The sequence below is a fragment of the Anas acuta genome, chromosome 15, assembly GCF_963932015.1.
Source record: "Anas acuta chromosome 15, bAnaAcu1.1, whole genome shotgun sequence".
Classification (NCBI taxonomy): domain Eukaryota; kingdom Metazoa; phylum Chordata; class Aves; order Anseriformes; family Anatidae; genus Anas; species Anas acuta.
The window spans coordinates 10839982-10862794 of record NC_088993.1 but is presented as its reverse complement, the minus strand read 5'-3'; the positions used below and the strand labels follow the sequence as shown (position 1 = coordinate 10862794).

At 39.0% G+C, this 22813-nt stretch overlaps 1 protein-coding gene across 1 annotated transcript in view; it reads right to left on the bottom strand.

Annotated features, from left to right (window-relative positions):
• The window catches only part of OTOA (otoancorin), a 39321-nt gene that overhangs the window by 11239 nt on the left and 5269 nt on the right, over positions 1-22813 (bottom strand). Inside the window, exons 2-22 of the mRNA XM_068699475.1 lie at positions 22715-22743; positions 22593-22623; positions 22472-22499; positions 21509-21596; positions 19893-20024; positions 18314-18549; positions 18009-18112; positions 16191-16297; positions 15604-15743; positions 13016-13139; positions 12365-12580; positions 11662-11826; positions 11208-11348; positions 10565-10620; positions 10112-10229; positions 9713-9786; positions 8485-8620; positions 7481-7671; positions 5352-5445; positions 4394-4523; positions 673-860 (exon numbers count right to left, since the gene is read on the bottom strand). Of these exons, the coding sequence (XP_068555576.1) occupies positions 673-860; positions 4394-4523; positions 5352-5445; positions 7481-7671; positions 8485-8620; positions 9713-9786; positions 10112-10229; positions 10565-10620; positions 11208-11348; positions 11662-11826; positions 12365-12580; positions 13016-13139; positions 15604-15743; positions 16191-16297; positions 18009-18112; positions 18314-18549; positions 19893-20024; positions 21509-21596; positions 22472-22499; positions 22593-22623; positions 22715-22743 (2528 nt within the window). The remainder of the gene's footprint in view (positions 1-672; positions 861-4393; positions 4524-5351; positions 5446-7480; positions 7672-8484; positions 8621-9712; positions 9787-10111; positions 10230-10564; positions 10621-11207; positions 11349-11661; positions 11827-12364; positions 12581-13015; positions 13140-15603; positions 15744-16190; positions 16298-18008; positions 18113-18313; positions 18550-19892; positions 20025-21508; positions 21597-22471; positions 22500-22592; positions 22624-22714; positions 22744-22813) is intronic.

Genomic DNA, 22813 nt, shown 5'->3' with positions numbered 1-22813 from the left:
ATCTGATTTCTCATGCTTGGTGTTCAGTGTAACACTAAGGTCTGTTCCACAAATTAATATACAGGAAGTCTGTCCTTGTCCAGCAGCAGTCTGTCTTACCACAAAGACCCAATATACAAAATTCAGTGCACTACAGATCTGTGTATCTTTCAGTGTCTTTGCATTGAATACAGCTGGGCTAGGAGCATATTAACCTTGTAGACAATTCCTCTAGAGAAGCTATCAACCTGTAAGCACGCTGTTACATTGCACTGCTGTAAAACACTTTAGTTTCCACCATCTCAGATAATAAAAGTAGCATTCACCTTCTAGGATTTTTTTTCCCTTTTCCTACCCACACATCTCCGTGTTGACAGAGGAAGGCTGTCTTGGGATGAAAGAATTTGACACGGAGGGCTGTTGTCCTACCCCAGCACAGCAGCAAAAACAGAACTGCAGTCACTGACAGCTTTCAGAAATCTGACCAGTGCTCTCTCCCTTCGAGCACCTGTAGTTCAAGAGTTTTAAAAGCTGAGCTGCACTTCTAAAAATTGCACTTTCAGCCTTATTTACCCAAAGGACATGGTCAGAGCCACTGTTCTGACTGCAACTCGTGATTACAAAGATACTGCCCAGGCCCTTAATTAAATCCAAATTATGGATTTAATTTTCTTTCACAGACAGTACAGTTACCTGCTTGGCTTTTTCCTTCAACACCATAAGCTGTGAGCTGTTAAAACCAGAGACAGTCCCAAGACGTTCCACATTTTTGTCAAAAGTCCTTACATCCATGCATTTCAGTTCCTGAACTGACCAATAGACATTTGCTTCTGCTAATTTAATAATTTCATCTGAAGAAGGGGCTCTGGTTCCCAAGCAATCTGGAAAAAAAAAGTGAAATACTAAGAGTTTTCCTCAAGGAGACTGCAAAAAAGAAATTCACCAACAGGAAAATTTAAGAGGCTGACAGATTGAATTAACTGCAGCCAATGTGATATTGATTAACTAATTATCTTACAATGAAATTATTTCTTTAAATATTTACATCATTGATGTAGTGGATACAAAAGCAGAATTTGCCTAATTTGCAAAAAATCAGGTACGTTCTTTGTCCTCCAAAGGCACTACATGCTGGAAAAGAAAAGAGGAGTATCTGTGTTTCAGAACAGTTATAATATACAATGCCAGGAAAAAAAAAAAACAAACACTAAAAACTGAATGCGCACAGTGCTAAGAGCAACCAAGATGTTCCAAGTTTCTTTCAAGTCCAGTTCTGTAAAGGAAGCAAAACCCACACAAGGGCTTAGTCTGCAGTAAAAGCACTGCTCACTGGAGGCCATGCTGCAGTAGGACCGAAACACAGATCTCTGCAACAGCCTCAGTGGAAGCCTCCTTCCACCGCCAAGGCTGTTCACCCCTGATCTCCCAGAAAAGCTGCAGTTGAATGAACTTCACATTCAACCAGCACATACATGAACCCAGCTCCATAAGAAAGTAACAACCACAAGGGGCCCCTTCATGCTAAAGTACTGTGACAGAGATGTATAGCTTGTAAGACTTGCCTGACATTTAAACAAGGTGAAGACAGAAACTGGATGTGTCAGAGGAGCACGGTGCTTGTTCTCTGTATCAAGCAGGTTGTTAAAATGTCAAGAATGAGAAAGAGTGGCTCACTTAGAGCACAACTGTTTGGACAGACAACCTGCATTTAAAAATCTGATTTATGGGCAGGTTCTGGACCTATGCATGATCAAATGAGACATTTTCCAGTGTGAATTTTAACAAAACCTGGTCTTTGTAATCTACATCTAATATTGATGGAAAGCAGAAACTGGAATCCTAATGTGCTCACTTACTTCTCTTTCTCCTGTCACTAATTTAGGAAAACCTTATTAAATAATGAAGTAAACCAAATAATCTCTACATGTCTTCAGATATGGCCATTACCAGTAAAAATCAAGAGTTTCACAGATGCTATGTCTGAGCTAAGTTCCCACAGATAAATAAAGCGAGGATGTACAAAGTAGATTTGTACTTTGAAAGGAGGCAGAGGAGGGATTTATTTGCATCAAAGGAAGCTGCAATAGTGGGTAGAACACTGAAAAGATTGAATCTGTTGAGCAAACGAAAATGTTGTTCAGCTTGCAGTGTACCAGCTGATGTTCTGCTCTCTCTGTATGTGCTCTCCTGTGAAGCTGCATTGTTTCACTTTCCCATGCTGCAAAAAGGTCAGCTTTTCTCATGTAAATACTGGCATCCAGACACAATGCAGTCGTGAAAACCTATTATTTTTTGTTCATGGAAAAAAATATTGATTTTATTATTTGCAACATATTATTTGCAACTTTGGCACTATTACAGAGGGAAATACTAATTAGACTCCTGGCTTTACTTCCTGTATCTGATGCTATTTCATTCTTCCTTCTACTATATAATCATATTTAGTTTGATGAACATATTATAATATGGTAAAAGGTAATATATTATAACATCTCAGTGCTGTGAAGTAAGCAACTTGAATTCTTTTTCCACCACTGCTGCTCCATTCTGGTAGCATTTTGGACAGATGATTCCTTGTATGCTCCAACTTGCCTTAAACAAATGAGTTTTGCCCTCATATGCTCCAATCTGCTTTAAGCATCACCTGTGTTTTTTCCTTGGCGTAGACATAGATGTAAGAACTGTCACTGTAATTATTACTTCAGTTACAATTTGCTCACAACCAGACAGTAGGAAATGTTAAATAGCAGGCTGTTAGCATGGAGAGCCATCCATGTCATTCTAGAGCCACTTTCCTAGTAGTCAATTTTCTAGTGATTTAGAAGTTAGATAGAAAACTTCATTCCTTACTGAAACTACTGTGTGAGCTCTGTGGAGTTGATAAGATTATGATTGGTAACAGAACTTCGATACCACACTTGGAGCGCAGAATTTCTTGGACCAGAACAAGCAATCCCTCCATTTCTCATCTTCCACTCTTGCCCCCAGCTAAGCCAGCACACCCTGAGTGAAGAGTGAGCAGCCATGGAACCCTGTTATCCTTTGACAAAGATCATTGGTTTCACTGGCAAGTCTATGTTGGTCTTGCAGTGCAAGTATGAGACAGCTCTGCAACTGCACTGGACAGAAATTTGATTAGAGAAGCCTTTGGGATTTGTGTGTTGTGATCCAGAGTTCTAAAAAATCGTCTGTGAGGACAGAAATGTGCTGAAACATCTGATGCTGAACCTTTAATCCTGTGGCCCAGGCCTACACATTTCTTAATTAATTTCTTAACAGTTAATGATCTGGTGGTTTATTTGTTCAGGGAAGAGTGAATTTGATCCATTCAGCTTGACTCTGCTACTCTACCAGCTTGATCCTGCATTTTTAGAGCATGCAAAATGTGTAATGACTTCTCTGCTCAACAGAGGTCATGGTTTTGTTCAGGCAATGCAAAAATACAGCTCTGCGTAACACTTTCTACCTCCCTCTGTGCATGAATACAGCATTGTAAGGGACACCAGTCATCATTCAGAATTGCTGTTATACAAGTGGGGGCATTTCCATGCAGGCACAGGGCTAGGTGAGAGCTTGGACGTGCATTCTGTTGGACAGAACCGATGGGGAGGTTTTCAAAGGCATAAAGATAGACAGTACCAACCACCCTGAAACTGCTGGGCTCTAAATTCTAAGCAGTGTATTCAAAACCCTCCCCTACAGCATTGTCGTTCTCCACAGCACAGGACAGCATGGCCTAAAAATTCTGCCTAGGTGAATTTAAGATAAAAGAAGGAATTGTTGTAATAGAATATAGTCAGAGTATACATTTTTTACAAAGAAAATGATCCATTTGTCACTAGAGATTCTAGTAGGCTGATTGCTAATTAAGATATATTTCAGATTATAACAAACTTTGCCCATTTGGACAGACAAAACACTGTGCCACCACCGATGTCAGATTTCAGAACAGCTGAGTCAACACAGGATCATGTGTGGCAAAGGATTAACTACCTGTAATCTTTTGGCACAACAGTAACTTGTCACCTCCACTGTTTCTTAATTCAAGGAGTTTCATTTCTGTTACAAAGGAAGCCAAAAAAAGCCAAAATAAACAGGAAACTGTAATACAAGTCATTAATCTTTTCTTTTGTGCACTCACAGACATGCCAGGAGATGTCAACCCTGCAATCACGTACTGAGATCAAGGTTTTCAGCAATTGGTCAGTGCATCAGATGGCTACAGACTCACTGTTTTAGCTAGAAGACTCATCCTTGGTAAGTTACTTTAAGTTGCTTTAATTTTTACTGTCCTGCTCTTGGAATGCATTTAATGACTAAGTCAAAATGAAAAGTCAGTTTAAACTATACCACCAGAGCCCCAAATACAAATCTGGCACTTTGACACCACACAGACACCAGGTGAAACACTCACCTGGTCTGATGAGAGGTGGTTCAGTGTTGGCAGTGGCATTGGAGACGGATTCAAATACAGTTGATAGAAGCTCTTTGGCTGAAGAAATTGGCCTGACTGTCTTTGCTATTTGCAAAATGATATCTTGGAACTTCAAAAAGAAAGCAAAACAATGGGTAAAACATCTTTCCCCCTTTTAAAACAAATTGTTTTGGAGAGAGACTCCTGCAGACCTCAGCAAAGTAGGGGGTTAGTAACAGCTCAGCCTCCTTCCAATTTGTGCAGATGTTTCACAAGAGAACGAGAATAAACTGGCTGCTTCTGAAAGGTTAGTGGAAGATCTTTAAGGACAAACAATGTTAGAAACAAAACAAATTCAGGGCAATTCTTCCTCTTGTATGTCCTCTCAGCTTCTGGCAACATGTGAGAACTGCCTGACTGCAGACTGTCTCCAGACCTTACTGTAGCAACAAGCTCCTCTGTTGCATGATATAGAGTATGGAAAATATTTTGTTTCACATTTGTCAGATAAATATAAGAATTGAGGATATGTACCCAATTAAATTATGAGGAATATTTTTTACCTGTTCACCTTTTCTTTTAGGCTTTTGTGATGTTTGGACCTCTTTCCTCCACCCTGCTAGACACCTCCCTTTCAGTTGAGAAGTCCTATGCTATTTGGGCAATTATATGCATTATCTCCTGAGGAAAAATTGCTGACTGTGCTCACATATTTCTGCAGAATAATGAAACCTCATTCCAGTATAGTTTACCCCTATACATAAAAAAATGTAAAATTATATGAACTAAAGAGGGCAAAGAAACTACAAAGTGCAATGCTGAGGATATCAGTTACTGATGTGTGTGCTATGTTATACCTTGGGCAAAGGGCCACATATTCAAGTTACATAATTTTGACTGTGAAACCTGAATTTTAACATTATCTCTTACAAAATTAAAAGTTAAAATAAAAACATACCTTTTCAGCAAGTACATTTAATTCTCCTTTTGACAACTGAGCTATGAATGGTCCAATATCTAATGTTGTTTCAGCTGTCCAGTTCTTTGGGGAGCTGAAAAAACATTTTGGAAAAGTATATTGATCAAGAATGTTTGCAGTCAAAATTATACTAAAACTTCAGAGTTTTTATTATGCTGTATTATACAGAAAAGACAGATACTTCTATGCCAGTGTGATGAATCATATGTATTAACATCAGACTGTACTTTCTCATCTCTCTCTGACATATGGGGCATTAGTGGAATTCAATACATTCAGAGAAAGCCTTCAAACATTGCAGTCATGGAGGTTTGTTCTCTCTGTCTCTCAATGCTTACAGCGTTCTTAGCATGACAGTGTTCAAGCGAGGAGAAACAGACCTTTAAAAAAAAATCCCATTTTCTCTCAGATTCATGCTGCAGTAGTATTCTGCTAAATGGCATCAAAAGAGAAGCAGAAACCTCACAGCCAAACCTGAAACCATCTTTTTTCCAAATACCATATCCTAAGGATCAACTTGGTTAATACTCAGGTAAGCAATATTTACCAGTACTTGCTTAAAAATCTGAACAAACAAACAATCCTATTCCAATATTAAATCATTTGCAGTTTTTCACGGGCTGGTTTTCATTGCTGTTGGGCAACTGCAGCTTTCTCTGATGCCAACAGGAGCTGTGGGTGCTCATCATTTCTAAAAAACAGGCCCACGCACACCTCACAAGAGTGGACAGTTTTCCCCCTGGTTCTGAAAAGATCAAATTCACAAAACAATTCAGGAAAGTAACTCAAACTTTTTGAAGCTAAGGGATGGGAACATGAAATGTAGATGATGAAACAGAAAACTTAAATACCTATTTTATTGGCTCCATAATTTTTACTCTCAGTATTATTTTCTTCATCTGTAATGTCAAGAGTACTGAAAGGCAGCTCTAACACCTTGGAGAGCCACATCTAATGACACCTAAGCCATTTCTGTATTAGAGATTTTCTCTCTTATAGGTACCATACCTTCTGAAATAACATGCTAAATTATTTGTAGGAATAGGAAGGAAATTCAGCTCTGAGTGGTGCTGGGAGTTTCAAAATATATGTTGCTTAGCACTATGCCTATTTGGGCTGTGTGACACAAATCTGACAAACCCACTCAGGAGTTGATTTAAGACGCAAATCTGACACATTTGCCAACCCACTTGGGAGTTGATTAAGAGAGCACTTGGATAAATAAATTTCATCCTGCAAGCCCCTGCAGAAGGTGGTAGTCCAACCACTCTGTTACTAGTGTGTGTTCTCATAGAAAACTCTGTGGAGTTTGTTGCCCCATTATGAGGGCATTGGACTGGACAAGTATTTTCTTAATAGTAAAATGAAGTATTATTTAGCACAGTGAATCATGATTCATTCAGATTTATGCAGGGATGGTTTCTGGTGGAAAATATATCTACTCCATTGCCAGAAAAATGCTCACAACTAGGAGGAACCTGAATGAGCAACTAAAATGCCTAGAAGCACTGAGTGACAGACTTTGGGACTGAAGGCATGGTCAGAAACTGGGTGTTCAGTCTCCATCTTCAAATGCAAGATACCTCTAAGAGAAAATGTAAGAGACAGATGGTATATCCTCACCAGAGGACAACTTTGCTTTTTGCATGGCTGATACAGCAGCGTGGTTCGAACCAGCCTCCTAATCTGAGTCATTAATGATATCCAACATGCTTTCCGCTCTGTTGCTTCACCTGGTTGAACTTTACATCCCTCTGCTTCCTCCTCTGGCTCTCTCCCTTTGCCACAGGTTGTCTTTATTTCTCTTCTCACACCAGTGCACTGAGTGTGAGAATTCTTTGCATTCCTGTGCCATGCCTTGCCAGTAACACCCTTGCTCTTGCCATGCCAGATTCTCTTTGCCTGCCCCTCCCTCAACTGTTATGCCTTCTCTCCTTTTTCTCTGGGACTTACCTCATTCAGAGTGTCCCTGGGGCTGTAGTTTGTTCCACAGCTATCACATTACACACCAGAACAGAAATGTCATTCTAGTGAGCAAAGAGCACTGCCTTAATACCTTGCATGCCTTAACCTTCAGCAGAAGCAGGGTGGTATACCTAATACTTTACCCATATAACTCAAGGAGTTTGTATTTAATTTCAGTCTTCTGCTCATGGCTGAGCTGTTGGCAGAGTTTGAACTGATGAAGGGCTGCTGCCATTGCCTTCAGGGACATTCTGTCGTGTAGAAAGGTTGGAGGTAAGTGGCAGATTAGGTTTCCAAGTAGGTCAACATCATATTCATCAGCAATGGAACCATTCTGAAACAAGAAGCGTTTACCTTGTTGGCAGAGCTAATCTTGGCTCTTGCCCTGTATCACTCGGCTGCATCAAAACACATTTAAGCTTTGTGATCCTCTAAGGAACAAAGAGGCAACAGTTTGCACTGGCAACTTAATCTATAGTTTCTGTTGAAGCTACTTTATACTTCTTGCTCTTACCAACAAAATTGGTGATATTTAATAAGCACTTGATATTTAATAAGCATTCTTTGTTTATTTCATATTGAACTACGCTTAAAAAATAATTAAAACTAAATCTCCTGCCACAGTCTCCAGGTGACCACCCAACAAGTGCAGGAGCTGTGCAATTCTTCTAGATAGGAGAGTCCTCACATGGCCCTGCATGGCAAAGGGGCCACAAGCTCTTGCTATCACAAAGCTTCACTCTGTGGGATTTCTCTAGCCAAAACACAGGGGATTATACAGCTGGTTTGTATGTACAAGGACATGAATAATCACAGCTACATCAAGAACTAGTTTTCCCTAAAAAATGGTAACTGCTGCAGCTCTTTGGTGGCAGAAGCCACAAAATATGCCAGGTACACAAACACAGAGCTGAAAACATCAACCAAAGGCACAGGCTCTATCTACAGAAGAACACAAGCATCTGCATGCAGATTGCAGAGTACAAGCAGGCGGTATGACTGTGATGCACCACATGACAATAAAGGGAGACAAAGCTAATCAGCTGCTCTCACTGAGTTTGGAACTGTCAGTGGCTAATCACAGATGACTTCTGTGCAGCTCCCCCTCTGCCACTGACTCCACCCCCCCCCCCCAAACCATGCCTACCAAGCACTCCTGCACTTTCTGCAGGACAGCATCTTTTTTGTGAAGGCTTGGATTCAAGAGATCCACCTCAGTTTTCCCAAGGCTTTCAATGAAAGGGACACACAGGGGGCCTGAAACATACTCCAGGTACTCAACCCTGCCAAAAGAATTAAAATGATATCTGAATGCAAACCTGACGCTCAGATGCCCAAAACCACACCCATAAAATCTGTGGAGACTGAAAAAATTCAGAGGCAATCCTGAACTTGAAAAATGATAAACTAGGCACGCCAGAAAAGTTGCAATTAATCCTCAACACATTTCAAATAAAATTAATGCCTTTTTAAATAGAACCATTTTATTTTCTCACTTCTGATCAGGTTTTTCTTAAATTAGTTAAAAATATTCTAGCAAAATAGTAGTTCTCATACCATTTTATCTCTTTCAGCAGGTGTGAAAAAAGAAAGAGAAAAAGGAGAATTCACATGTGAGGAATTACAGCTCAGCAGTTCCTATCATGGTAAGACTGTTAGTTTTTTTCTGAGGAAGAAAAGCTTGACTACTTACATCATGCAAAATTTTTCTAACTAAGGAATAATGTTTCTAAACACATTGAAATGTTTCTAATGACACAGAGCAGTACTCGTGGGCAGCAATGTGATGGCTTTATCTTGCATCTCTGCTTTCAAAAAAAACACCATAAAAAAAAGTAAGTGGAACTAAGTGGAATATTAAAAAAAAAAATCAAGCAACCCCCCCCCCCCAAAAAAAAAAAAGTCTCACAGTATAGGAAAAAAAACAAACAACAAAAATGCAAAGAAAAAAATCCAGCGTAAACTATATTTAAGCTCGTTTTTTGATTCTCAACAAGACACTCATGACAACCTACTCAATTATCCCCTTTATTTCAGCAGTTATCAGAAACACTGTAAACTGTTTTATAGCATAACAAACTTTTCCATTGCTGCCATATCGCTGTGATTCACTCTGCACAGAGCATGCTTCAAGGGGGTCTGATTTCAAGGATGCAACGGAATTCACAATTGGGACAAAAATAGGGTATGCTAAAAGACACTGGGCGTTACCAGCTTTCACTTGACGTAAACTTTGGCTGCAATCACTTTTTACATATTATCTTTTATCCGACTTACTGGCTTTCCCAGGACTGAAGAGGTCATTAAAAAAGTGGACTACTGCGAATGTTCTACTATGGATGCGCTAACTTACGATACAGTAAAATGTAACTTACGGCAGCACCAGCAAGAGGAAAGGAGGAATGGATGTATTGGAGGCTTTCCAAAATTTCCAAGCCAAACAATTAACCTAAAAGTAACAAAAAATTAAGATCTTAAGTATTTGTTATTTTTGAGGAAGAATTGAAATATGACTTGTAAATTAGCATATAGAAGACTGCATGTTAGCTTCACAGAGAACATTTTTCTTTTTACAGAGGATTTTACTTTTTGCAGACATCAGAGATAAAACACCCTATATTTGGGTGCATAGGAGTATTTTTGCCTCTTTCCAAAAGTTATATACATATATATATATTTCCAGACAGATTATTCATGGATTAGCAAGTTGGAATGACTGTAGAAACTTCTTGCAATTCCTAAGTGAAAAATGAAATTGCTTTTTTTGGTCTTACCTGATATGGAGAAAGCAGATGAAGGTTCTTTTCAAAGAATTTAAAATGGCTTAAAAAAAAGTCTGTGCCCATACTTTCAATCAGCTGGCAAGTCACTCCTTTCACAAGCTGTCCTGTGCTGATAGGGAAAGCAAAGTTCAAATTTTTCAGTATTTTAAGCAGAATTCAGTCCTTACTCCCCACAACAATGACCTAAGATTTAGTTTCTACAACCACCTTCCTACTCTTCCTTGTAATCTGAAGGCTGTCAAAAGAAAACAACAACAAAACAAAACCTCTGCAGTGCAGTGATTTGGATTTGGAGACCCTTTATAAGGAAGAAGCTAAGTTATCTTGTGGTACCAAGGAATGAACAAACAAAACAGTACAAAATAACCACAGTGTTTACCTCAAAGTTGTTTTGATCACAGATCTAGACTTAAACCCTTTCCAAAAAGAGACTATCATCCATACCTTAGGAGGTCAACAGGAGAGCTTTTCTTAGACAGTAACTTGTACAGATATAAAGCCTGAAATAAAAACCACCACACGAAGTTAAACATTGGTAATGCAGTTGAAAGATACAATAACTACTGCAAGGTTTTTGTTTACTTAAATGCTCTTATGTATCCTAAAGGCATTTCTGGGGTCCAGCCTGGCCAACAACAAAATTTGGCAGGCATCCAGCGGTGAACCTGTTCTTCATAAGATATCAGTGACTGGCACTGTGGGGTGATGTTAAACATGTTTGTGGAACATGACCACAGAATAAAATTTAAGTTTAAAGGGACATCTGGAGGTCATCTGGTCCAACCCTCTGTCTCTGGAAAGAGCCAAAGGACTGGTCGTACATGCAAGCATACACAGCACCAGAAAGAGAATTTATAGCAGAAACTTTAAGATACTAAAACTCAGAACATTAATACTTTTCTTTCCACTATATTGACTTAGAATACTGCCAGGCTGTAAGTGACCACTAGCTGCTTACACGAAAATGCATGGGCAGCTGTTCCTTCCTTTTGCCTACATTCCTTTAACACATATCTATTACAACACTTTTCCTGTTCTCCCGTCATACTAAATCACAGTGGAATGGAAAGCTCATAATGTTTTTTACCTGGCTTCTTCTTAGTTCTTTTTCTTTCATCACTGAAGAATTATATCCATTCTCTTTCCATAAATAAGGAAGAGATATTTCTCTAAAGAAAGCCCCTTGTATATCTGTGACTGGTGAAGAAAAATCTCTAGATGAAGCCATCTAAAAAGTGGAAGAGACAAACACATGACATTTCAGAACTTATGCTTAGAATTACAGGATCTGACTTTCTATTCTGTATAATATTTCTCTAAAGAGGATTAAGAAAAACTTGTCAATATTAAGAAAAGCCATAGACTAAGCTAGAGAGAGCCTTCAAAACAGTCTTCTTATCCAGCAAAAAAAAAAAACAACACAACACTAGAAAGATTAACCATTGAGTTAAACCCACATCTCAGTGATAAGATTTTAAATAATGCTCTGCATATTATGCTTTATTATGCTTTTGCACAAAGAGAACCTGCTACACAGGTACCTTCCTGAGGATCCCTTGTTGTTGTGCAGGTGATAAATCTGTTGAGTGTTGGGATATTGTGCCTCGAATGACCTGAGAAAGCTCCTTCGGGTTCATCCTGTAGAATGACTGGGTGCTAATACCAGTTACCAATGCACCCATTTGACTAATATTATAAAATAAAACCTGCAGACATAACAGAGAAAACAAAGTTATCTGGGTTGTGTACAGCAGACACATTAAAAGTGAAAGTTAATAAATCAAAACTACTTTTCTTGAATATTTAATGTCTTTCTTGCCTAGGGATGTACTTTCCTTTGATATTTTTCAATCCAGACAAGACTGTCCACAGAACAAATGCAACCATTTTCCAGAGGCTCCTTTATTTTGAAAGGGAGCAGCCTGATTCCTTCCATTATGGTATATTTGAATATATAGTCTGAGATCTTTGATCATGCAAGTTCTGCTGCATGCAGCAGCGATACAAACAAAATAATATATACAACTGCCAAACGCAAATAGGCATTCTCCATGTCACTAGGAAATTACTTTAGGCTACAGTTTTGAATGTTGTTACTTGATTTAAACAAAAACTTCTAACCACTAACAGTACTACAAAAAGTGTCATACTGATACTAAACTTCTCAAAATCTACAAGTATTGTTGAGAAAAAAGACATTTCACTAATTAAAATGAGAAGATGGGAAAGCTATATCAGAGATACCTTTTCATAAGAGAGGTATTTACTGGATAAAATCATAACTTGGCTTTTTGCCCATCCAGAGACTTGGTTTAGTGTCGCAATAGCGTTATGAACAGCCTCAGGTGACAAAGATTCCAGCTGACCTGAAGTCAGTCCAACCACAGCGTCTGACAGCGATCCAAGGATATCATTCAAAGTCTGGTTCTGCATAGCAATATTCAGGAGCTGAGATTTGAGCTAAAGCAAGCAAACAAACAAAAAAAAAAACAGATGGGAAACAAAAGTCTGCCAAGAACAAATTTCCAATTATCACCCAAAACTTTAACTAGAGTTTTTGGAATAGACATTGGCAAGCATTTAGTGACCATACAGTCCATAAAAATCCAAAGCTAGAACCACAATTGTCAAAGAAATATGGAAGAAACAGAACAAGAAAAGAATGAACACTGTGGGGGGGGAGGGAGGGGAGGGGAGATAGACTTTTATTCTTTGCATCATGCACTCAAGAACTATTTCATTTTTTTTCTTAGATCCCAGTAATTTTTCCATTCTCTATTCGTGTGTTGGTTTTTTTTTGTTTGTTCGTTTTGTTTTGTTCTGTTTTGTTCTGAATTCAAGAAGTCCCTCCTCCTGTTTTCAGGAATAAGAGAAACGCATGAGCACATTACCCACCTTCTGAACCTCGGCCTGGAAACCTCTCAATTGATTGCATTTAATCATTTGATGAAGCAAAGCCCGGGCCACAGTGGCATCCATCTGTTCCATGTCATCATAAAAGCAAACCAACAAACCTAGCCTATATGGAAGAAATACATTAGCTAGCTTCTGAAATAAAAGCTGTCACTCTCAGGAACGTGAAATATGGTATGTCCTGCTTGTGCTCCAAAGTTAAGTCATTTGTTTGTCACTAACACTTTAAGAAACGATCTTTAAAACTCTACTTGGCCTGAAATGTGGATATGAGAGACTTGCACTATTCTCTGTAGTTAGCTAAACTCTACTCATATTTGTGCTGTCAAAAATTTAAGTTTCCCTGTTCCATTTGTCCATTCCTGGATTTTCCCAGTTACTAGACTCCACTGCCCTTGGCAGAATTGGCAGTATGATCTCCACTTTGAAAAGGATGGAGGGCTATTAAGAAGTCTCGAAGTGGCTTGCTGAGTTCTTATCTGGATTGAGTGTACACTTTGAACTCTACTTCAAATCCTGCTTGGATTTCACAAGTAACACAACTCATTCATGTGGTGGCACAGCAGCTAGAGCATTGCGTGGCCTCTCTGTTGTCTCAGGTTTAAAGGAAGCCTACTGTACGTCTCACCAAACATATTTCTTTATCCCTATGACAGGCCCTTGGATGGATTCAATGTGCTGTGGTTCATCGCCTCAGTTGTACCAGCACAGTAAGGCTGTGTTGTGAACCAGATGAGGAGCTCATTTGTCTCCACACTACCTCTAATATTTCTTAGCATTTTCATTAACCTCTGTAAAGTACAACCACGGCTGTAGTCAGTGGGCAGATATCTTCACACCACCAAGGGCTAGCACCTGCTGTACATGGCCTCCTGACTTGTGCCTTGGGAATATTTGTTGCTGTTTCCTACAGCCCTGCACTGAAGCGGGTCTGAATTGTGCCATCACTCTCTCTGGACTTGAAACTTTAAAGCAGTGGTGATGAATTAGTTTGTAAGAAGCCTGAATCACTCCCTTGTCCCTGAAAACTCCTGGCCTTTGCTTTCATAACTTATACAAGACAAGAACTTGCAAAGATATGGGCAAAGCACAACTCACATGCTGCAGTCTGTGTTTTTTCCAATTCAAGGATGCAGGTGTAGGCAGAGTTCAAATGCCCACAACCTAGATCTACAGTGGACAATGCTGCAGCCACAAAGTTCATAAAAACAACAAAAAAAAATCTGCTGTGTACAAAGTCTCAGCTTTTAGTTCCCCATGTCCCTCAACAACAACCAGCCTAGTGATATAACAAACTACTGCTTCTGCAGCCCATCTGAATTCATGGGACATCATCAAACTAACATATAAATCAAAGAAACATTATAACTGCACTTTTATAACAAATAATTACCTTCTGATGCATTATTGCATAACCACCAAGAGTTCTTTGTCTCCTTTGGGATTGGCAGTAATGAATAATGCTACTTCTTAAAAGTAAAAGTGCATTTAAATCATCAGTATGGTTAAAATGAGTAACATAAAATAAGTGTGTTGGGAAAATGGAATATATTAAGGATTATGGAGCATGGTATTTCTCTCATTGGTGACAATCTGGCACCTCTCATGGGTGATAAAATCACTTTAAAAATTTCTGACATGAAATCTAGACAGTGGGCATAATTCTTTTGTCACTTACATCCCTGACAACCAACAACACTTCTTGGAAGTCAATGAGTTACATTGCAATAAAGACAGGAGCTTTGAAGTCATAAAGCATATTCTCCATTATTTTACACCTCTAAGGTATTCCCCAAGGAGACTACAAATAACTCCAGGAAGTGGTGTCTTGGGACTAAATACATCCACTTACATGACAGCGCAAATGTAAATGCAGAGCACAGCACTCTCCTGCAGGTAGCTCATGCTCACTGTGTATTTATGAATAAAAGCTGGCTTTTTTTTTTATTGTTAAAGTAAATAAATAAATAAAAAATGCTAATTTGAGAGCCCTAAAAGTGCAGTTTCCTGCTTGCACACATAAAAGTTGCAAACATCTAACCATTGCTCATCTCTGCTCAATAGGATCACTTGCAAAGTGGACAAGGATGGGCAACCCTTCTGGTGACACCACCAAGTGGACACCACCTGCAGCCATGGCTGGTGTGAGCTAAGATTTCCTCCTCAAATCCTAACTGTAACACAATTTCCACAAAATGTCTGCTGTGATTTGAACACCCAAGGCAGCTTGTGTCCTGCCATCCCAATTTGTTTAATTGCTGTACCATACAACAACAGTTTTGACTCAGTCCCCCAGACACTGCTGTGGTCCTCTTACTGATACTACAGACAACTCCTCGCTGCAGAGCTGGAGACAAAGCATCAGCTAATTAGGCTCATATCCAAAATTCATAAAATAGCAGTTCTTCACTGTTGCTAACCAGGGTTGGATTTCAGCCTAGATTTTTCTGCTAGAAGTAAAAAGCTATGCCACATCAACAAACTCATCAGCTATTTACTGCTTATACTTCTTTCTTTTCTTCTTACTTATTCTTTCCCTACACAGCCAGAAAAAAAAAAATCAGTCTTGCCTGTAGATAGTTGAAGTGTTTCTCATATCAAATCCTGACGAGTTTATTCTTTCCAAGAAAGCTTGTGCAAGCTCTGGTGTGATATCATACACTGTGTCCAACTGCTTTGTTGCATTGTCGTAGCTAATGAATAGTCTTATCTGATCAATGCAAACAAAATCATGCATGAGGATTAGGAAGTGATTGCATCTAATAAAATGTTTGACACTATAAATTAATCGATCCCATTTATGTTTTACAGAAAGGAAGATAGATTTGGATAACAGTTTTTGAAGGCAACACTGAATGAATGATTCTCTGTTGAACTGTCAAATATCACTGGTCCCACCTCTTTCGGTACAAGTCACAGAAGCCCAATGCGGATAAATAATTACATATCAATGATAGTCCTTTTGAATTACAAAAGAGAGGAATATTTGGTTGACAATGAATTTGAATTCACATTATATCTATTTTAAAAATCATATTAAGAAATTCAAGTATGTAAATTTCTTGTTCATGTTTAAGTTTACATTGTTTATACTGTTTGTAGCTGACATAACTGGACAAAGATAGATCCAACCATATATTTTTTTTTTTTTACTTACTTCATTGAGACTAATTTTCAGAATTTCTTCTAAAGGCAGATGAACCATGTATCGTCCCAAAATCCACAAATTTTCTGCACTGACCCATGAAGCTGATTCATTGAACTCTGTTTTGTACAAATAAATACTCACTAAAATGTTTGGCAAGTCATCATTTTTTTCAAATGTATTGTACCCAGTATTGGGTACAATTATCGGTAAACAAACAAAAAATACCTGCAAATCAGAAAAATGCTTAGCAGAAAGTCAGGTTCTCTCCATCGGCTAGTTTTTAGCACCACGTTTTTATGAAATCATACTTTTTTTTTTTTATGGAAACAAAATAGCATTGCAAATGTTTCTAATTTTCTCATATGAAAATGATCAATGTTTTATGTTGTTGAAACAGAAATGGATAAAGTATGGGACTGGAAAAATTACACCACTAGCATTAAGTATGGAGCAGCATTTCTTAAACTTGGTTTTCCTAATCAAATATATTATTGAAGAACACCAGGAAGGCATGATACTTTTTAACACCTGATATATGTTATTAGTGATGATACCACATATTTAAGCAATATGCAATAGCGATAACAGAGAAAATTAAAAATCATTCATATACTTATATGGAAAAAGTTTGGCAAAAATACAAAATATTGCCTAACAGTTAAGAAATGTGATTCATTTAGTAACATTCTCTCAAAGTATGTAAAATGAAAACAGGATTCCTAAGAATAAAGCATTTACAGACTAGCTGGGTACTCTGAGCTTCAAAGATGGTGTTTTCTCCAGTGTCTTAACTTGGATGCTCAACATGATGCCGTACCTTCACCATACCTGCTCTGCTTTGCATGTGAAAGACCAAGCAGGACTTAAGAGAGGCATGGTAATTCTCAGTCCCTTCTGAGCTGAGAGATCTTTTATTACCTTCAGGCATGAACCATGATGTCTGATGCTGTGGGATTTTCACAGCACTACTGAGTACCATCAGGAAAGTCCTGCGTCTCTGCTTAGCACACGATGGCATGCATCATCACAGTGTTGTGAACTTCCCCTCCACAACTTTATGCTTTACATTGATATTTTGAAATAGCCATGCTCTCAGAAGCCAGATTTTGCTCCACTGAAGCAAGTGGGAATTTTGAATTTGGTTTCCAGAGGGACAGGAAGAATATACACTGCGACGTTTGGTGAATTTGGTGAAACCCAAGTGCTCGCTTTGACATGTCAGTAGTACTGTATTACAGCTCTCTCATGGAACACTCCCAGCACTGTCCCTGATGTGGCAAATCTAATTAAGAGACATTAGCCAGGTGAACAAAGGTAAGAAAATGCATAAAACTGGATTGAATCCACTTTGGTTTCATCTTTGTCCCTTTTCTGTGCAAGGCAGTGTCACATGCATTAGATTTTTTGCATTTTGCAGCTTCCTGCACACACACACACACACACACACACATATACACACATATTAAATTGTGTGTTGGCTAATGTGCTCCCAGACAGATCCACTCTAGTCTGAGCACAAGTTCAGAAGTGAGCAGCACACCTGTGCAAAGTGCCTGATGACTGTATCTTATTTAAGTCTTAGAAAAAGCAACTTGGAACAGGAACTTGGTACACAACTCTGTGCAGAAGAGGTGAAGAACAAGTGTCTCTGGAGAGCTATTTGTAGCGAACAATACAGTTTGTTTATTGTATTCTGCAGCAAAAGTATTCAAGACAGCTACTCTTAAACAGTCCTATGCTAAATTTGGGAACCAATTCAACAGAGAGGCCTTTTATTGACTGTTATTTTCTTATGATAAGCAAGAAAACACTTTGTACATAACATACCACTCGTGTTATAGGATTTTTGTAGAATCTCCCTCATCCAGCCATACAGAGCTTTCTGTGTATTTGCTGAGGTTTTGTCATAGAGGTCCTTGAATACTGTTGATCTAAGTGACACAATGGCATATTAATTCACTAATTAGTAAACTTTTTTAAAAAAGCAACACATGATCAAATGTTTTTAGAAACGGCAAGATAAAAGCAGAAAGCTACAGCTGACAAAACAGAGACCAAATAGAAATCTCTTTTTACAGTCAGCAAATGCTACATAGTACTAATTGTGATGACTGGAAAAATAAATGGCTTACAAGTTTCTGAAAGCATCCTCCTGCAGAACTTTTGGGAGGCTCCCAATGACATCAGGTTGGAGATAGTTCACTGCTGACATGTGCAAAATCTGGCTTAGGATAGCCACACAGTCCATAGCCCTCAGGGCCAGAAAGCATTTCTCCAGTGTTATAAGAAACAAGGTCCTGTTCACTCCTGGGCTTTGGAAAATTCTCTCCCTAGTGTTTTCCCAATCAAGAACAACATTTCCCACTTCCTGCAAGCAACACAGGGTTAAAATAACGTCTATTTCAACATATTTTTCATTTTGAAAGCTGACAAAGTACTCTACAAACAATATAGTGCTATTCTCACAAAAAATAGCTGCAAAATACTGCTGGGTTGCATTGCTTCAGATATTTTGTCTGGTTTTGGCCAGAGATCAGTTTGAGTCTTTTGACAAAATCAAAATGAAGAAGCAGCCAAATGGCCGAAGTTACAGTGCACGCTCTCATGAAAGAGTTGGTTACCTGGAAAAATGAAAGGATACTAGAATGGTATGGGTATTATTTCATATACAATTTAGTATGTCGGCATCTCTAGAACAGATCTTTTCCCATGCAGTATTTCTTGCAGCTGTTACTACAAAGAGTCCCTCCAAGAGGATCAGGCACATGAAGAAACAAGCCCAGGTAATAAAGCCAAGCTGGCTGGGAATGGATCACTTTTTTTTTTTTTTTTCCTCCTCACAGACTGGTGTGTCTATGACAGCATGGTCAGAGCTGATAGTCCAAGGTCTGGTGACTTGTCACTGCTATTAGTGGTCTTGGAACAACAGGGTGCGCCATTCAAGAAGACAAAATTCACAGCGTACTGACAGGGCTCATGCTCTGCTGCTCTGGCTCCCATCCGTGTGCTTAGGCAGCAAGAGCTGCGCCTCCACTGCTTGAGTAGTGGAGCATCCAGCTCTTGTCCTGGGCAGTCACCTCACACATCCAGAGAAATGCTCTGCCTTTGTCCCACGTTAGTCTGCAGCCCTGCAGTGACACCCATGCTGGAGGCCCACAGGGAGGATGCCAGGTGCTGTCACCTGCAAGGCCACCATCCCACCCCAGGGGTGGTGAGCCCCTCTGCAGGCCACCTCTCTGGGAGGTGCTCGCTGGTTTTGCATTTGTTGAAGATGGGTCACCCACAGAACACACCACAGGGGCAAGCAAAACGTGTTACACTGCTTCCCCTCCAAATTGCCTCATGATTTGCTTGTATGGTGCTATAACAAGATAATTAATTTCACCTTCATTAGTCATCTTGCCTCTCTTTCTAGCCTATGTAGAGAAGCAGACACTCTCAGAGAACAACTTGTCCTACTCTCCCAGTAATATCTGTGCAGGAAGGTAGGTCATTCTCTGGGGATGCAACTTTCTCCACTGGGTTTAGAGAAAATGTACACTTGGATTTGGCACCAAACTTTTAGACACCAACCTAAGGAGAGGGGCTCCTGCAACCTGCTCCAATCCTGCCAAGTAACAGCACAACGTACACAGTGAGACCCCTGGTCCGGTCCCTTCCCCTTCATCTAAGCCTTTGACAGCGGCTTTTGTTTCTCAGGTAGTGACTTACAAGACGGTCCTTTCTGCTGTTGAAGAGGCACTTCATTGCAGTCTGGAACTGCTGCTGATCAAGCTGCTGAAACGCGGACAGCAGCTGCCTAGGCTGGTACAAAAGGTTCTGCAAGTAACTTTGTATGGACATCTGAAGTGTAAAAAAATATGCACAATAAACATAAAGCTCACAGTATTCTACTGGGGGCATCTTTTAATCCCTGAAAATCTCCACTTGAGGGATAAGTGTTTAGCTTTCTGTATTGTCCACGTTGTCAACGACTAGAGTAACCATCCTCAACACAAAATGTAAACTGAAAACTGCATCTAAATGCAATGCTGAAAACCATTTTTAAAGGCTATTCCCGGTGTCATTAACAAGTGCTCTGCAGTGAGCTATTTAACAAAAATGTCTGTTTCTCCCTTCATAAAAACAAGGGTAATAATGCTTTTCTGCAAATGAACCTTTTAAAGATCTCAGAACATGTGGTACTGTGTGCATATTATTACTACTTAAAAAAGGAAGGAAATGTGCAATTAAATGGGAGGCAAAGCTTGTACCAGGTCATAAGGCAAGAATCTCCCCTCTCACATCAAACTGCATTACCAGCTAACAACCTTGTGCCTGTTTTAAAACTCTAAGGGGAATTATAGCATAGAAACAGAAAACACTGTAAGGCTCATTAGCACCAGACTGGAGAAAATCTCTTCTAATTCCCACCAGAGTTATTTCAGAATTGGTTAGGAATTTGAGTCAATGCTGTCCTCCTTTGCTGTCTTAGCATGGCCACCACCACATATTAATACAGCCAGGACCTTGTTTGGCTGGAGAGTTCAGAGCTGATTACAGCCTTAAACTGATAATAAAATTCATCTGTATAAGTGAATTTTAAAGACATCAAGAGGAAATATGAAGAGGTGGTGTCAGTGTCGTGCAGGTTTGTAAGAGCAGCGGCAGTGAAACAGGACTTGCAAGTAGATTTTGATGCTGCAGAACTGCAGGGCTGTGGGCTTTGGGTATGAAGCCCAAGGTTGCACATTTGGCATTTTCCTTTTTCAGAGTGTGTGTGTGCAGGGAGGAGAAGAGCTCCATGTCTGGGATAGCAGGCTATGGGTCCACTTAACCTGGTGAAGTTGGGGGATTTGGCCCCTAACCAATCATTATGACACAGGATAAAGAAAAACAAATTTTTACCTACGTCACTGACAGCTTACAGAAAACAGAGCTCAGAAAAGCCTCAGAAGGTGGAAGTGTTTTGTAGGATGCTCTGGAGGTTCTCATTCCATAAGAAGCAATGCAAATTACAGCCACAGTCAAAATCTGTGAGAAACCTTCAATTTTATGGAGGAAAAAAAAGCACGTGCATACACACAATTCAGAAACAAACATGGCCTGAAAACTCCAAATTTGTGCTTTCCATCGGAGTTGATACAAGAAGATCTTCTTGTGATTTAGTCCTTGCATACTGCTGCAATCTTGGGGGGGAGCTATTCCTATTTCCTGTTTCTCTGCTACACTACAGTCATATTAATTATCTCTATTAACAAACTAGCTTTGGCTGTGGAGATAAGTTGCTTATTAATTAAAAAATCCTTTCAAAATAAGAATTTGGATGTATTTTAAATGTCACAAACCTGCAGGCTGCTAAGAGTAAATACAACATCTTGGGAATGAAAATATGCCATAACTTTTGTAAGCGTATCTGCTGTCCAGGCATTAGAACTGCAACAGAAAACAGGACCAAAAATGCCAGTAAAATAATACATGTAAAATGGCTGATTACAAGACAAAACAAAAACAGGAGAAGCAAATACTGTCACTATCAACATAATGACACAAATATTCAGCTTTTTGGCCTAACCAGATTAATAGCCAATATATTTAATGCAATAAAAATTAATAGCTGGATGAGAAATCAATTAAGTTTTTCTTTATCTAACTCCACCTGCCCCACAATAATCTCAATTTTCTGACTTGTTGCCATTAGTACCATCTCCAGTGGCTATTTGGGAGCTGTAGAAGTACTCCTGGCACCTTGTTCTGCCTGCCCTGATCTGCTTATAGAAAGAAAGTATGGGGACTCATTTTTACTGCCTTTCCAGCAGCAGCATCTTCAATGTTTTTCTTCTTTACCCAGCCATTGAGTTTCAGAAAGGTAGAATTGTCTTTGAGGCTTTTATTGCTCTTTCAAATTTAGACAAAATCAGAAAATAATTCAAAAGTTGCCAGGAGCTGGAGGAAAAGGAATGGATATGGGATGGAGTGGGACTGAAAGATGGACAGAAAGCTGGAACTGCACCTAATTTCTTTAGAAAGCCATTCTGAAACATATAAACAAAATTGATTATCAAAGTTTTTGAAAACTGTAGCATGTATTTATATTCTCAGCCTCATTCAATGCAAGTTTTTTTGTTTTATCATGAAAAATGGCTTTTTCCTCATTAGGACAAAATACTCCTCACAGGAGATCTAAATCAAAGTAATCGCAAGCCCATTTCATTCCATCCATAATGTTCCAGCGTTTGTGGAAATGAAACACATTGTATATGAAGTGCAAGATGATACCTAAAATCAAAATGGTGAGAGTAATACATTACCTCTGAAAATGAAGTATATCGAGGAGAGCTATACATGAAAAATTGAACAGAAACAGTTATAGTGACATACTGAGTTTTAATTCCTTTTAGAAACAGAAGTGGGAACAATTTTGCATTTTACCATTCAGATATTTCCCAGTTATTACTTCCTCCTAAGGAAATAAAGATAAATATATGTGACTGGGTATTATTTTTAGATTATATGACAAAATGTCATTAGAAAGATCAAATAAAAATACTAACCACAGCTTTTTGTAGTAACGGAGGCAAACCTGTAAAAGATTATCCCATTACTAAAAGCTGATTTAACATTTTACCATTCAATTGCCACACAAAAATGTT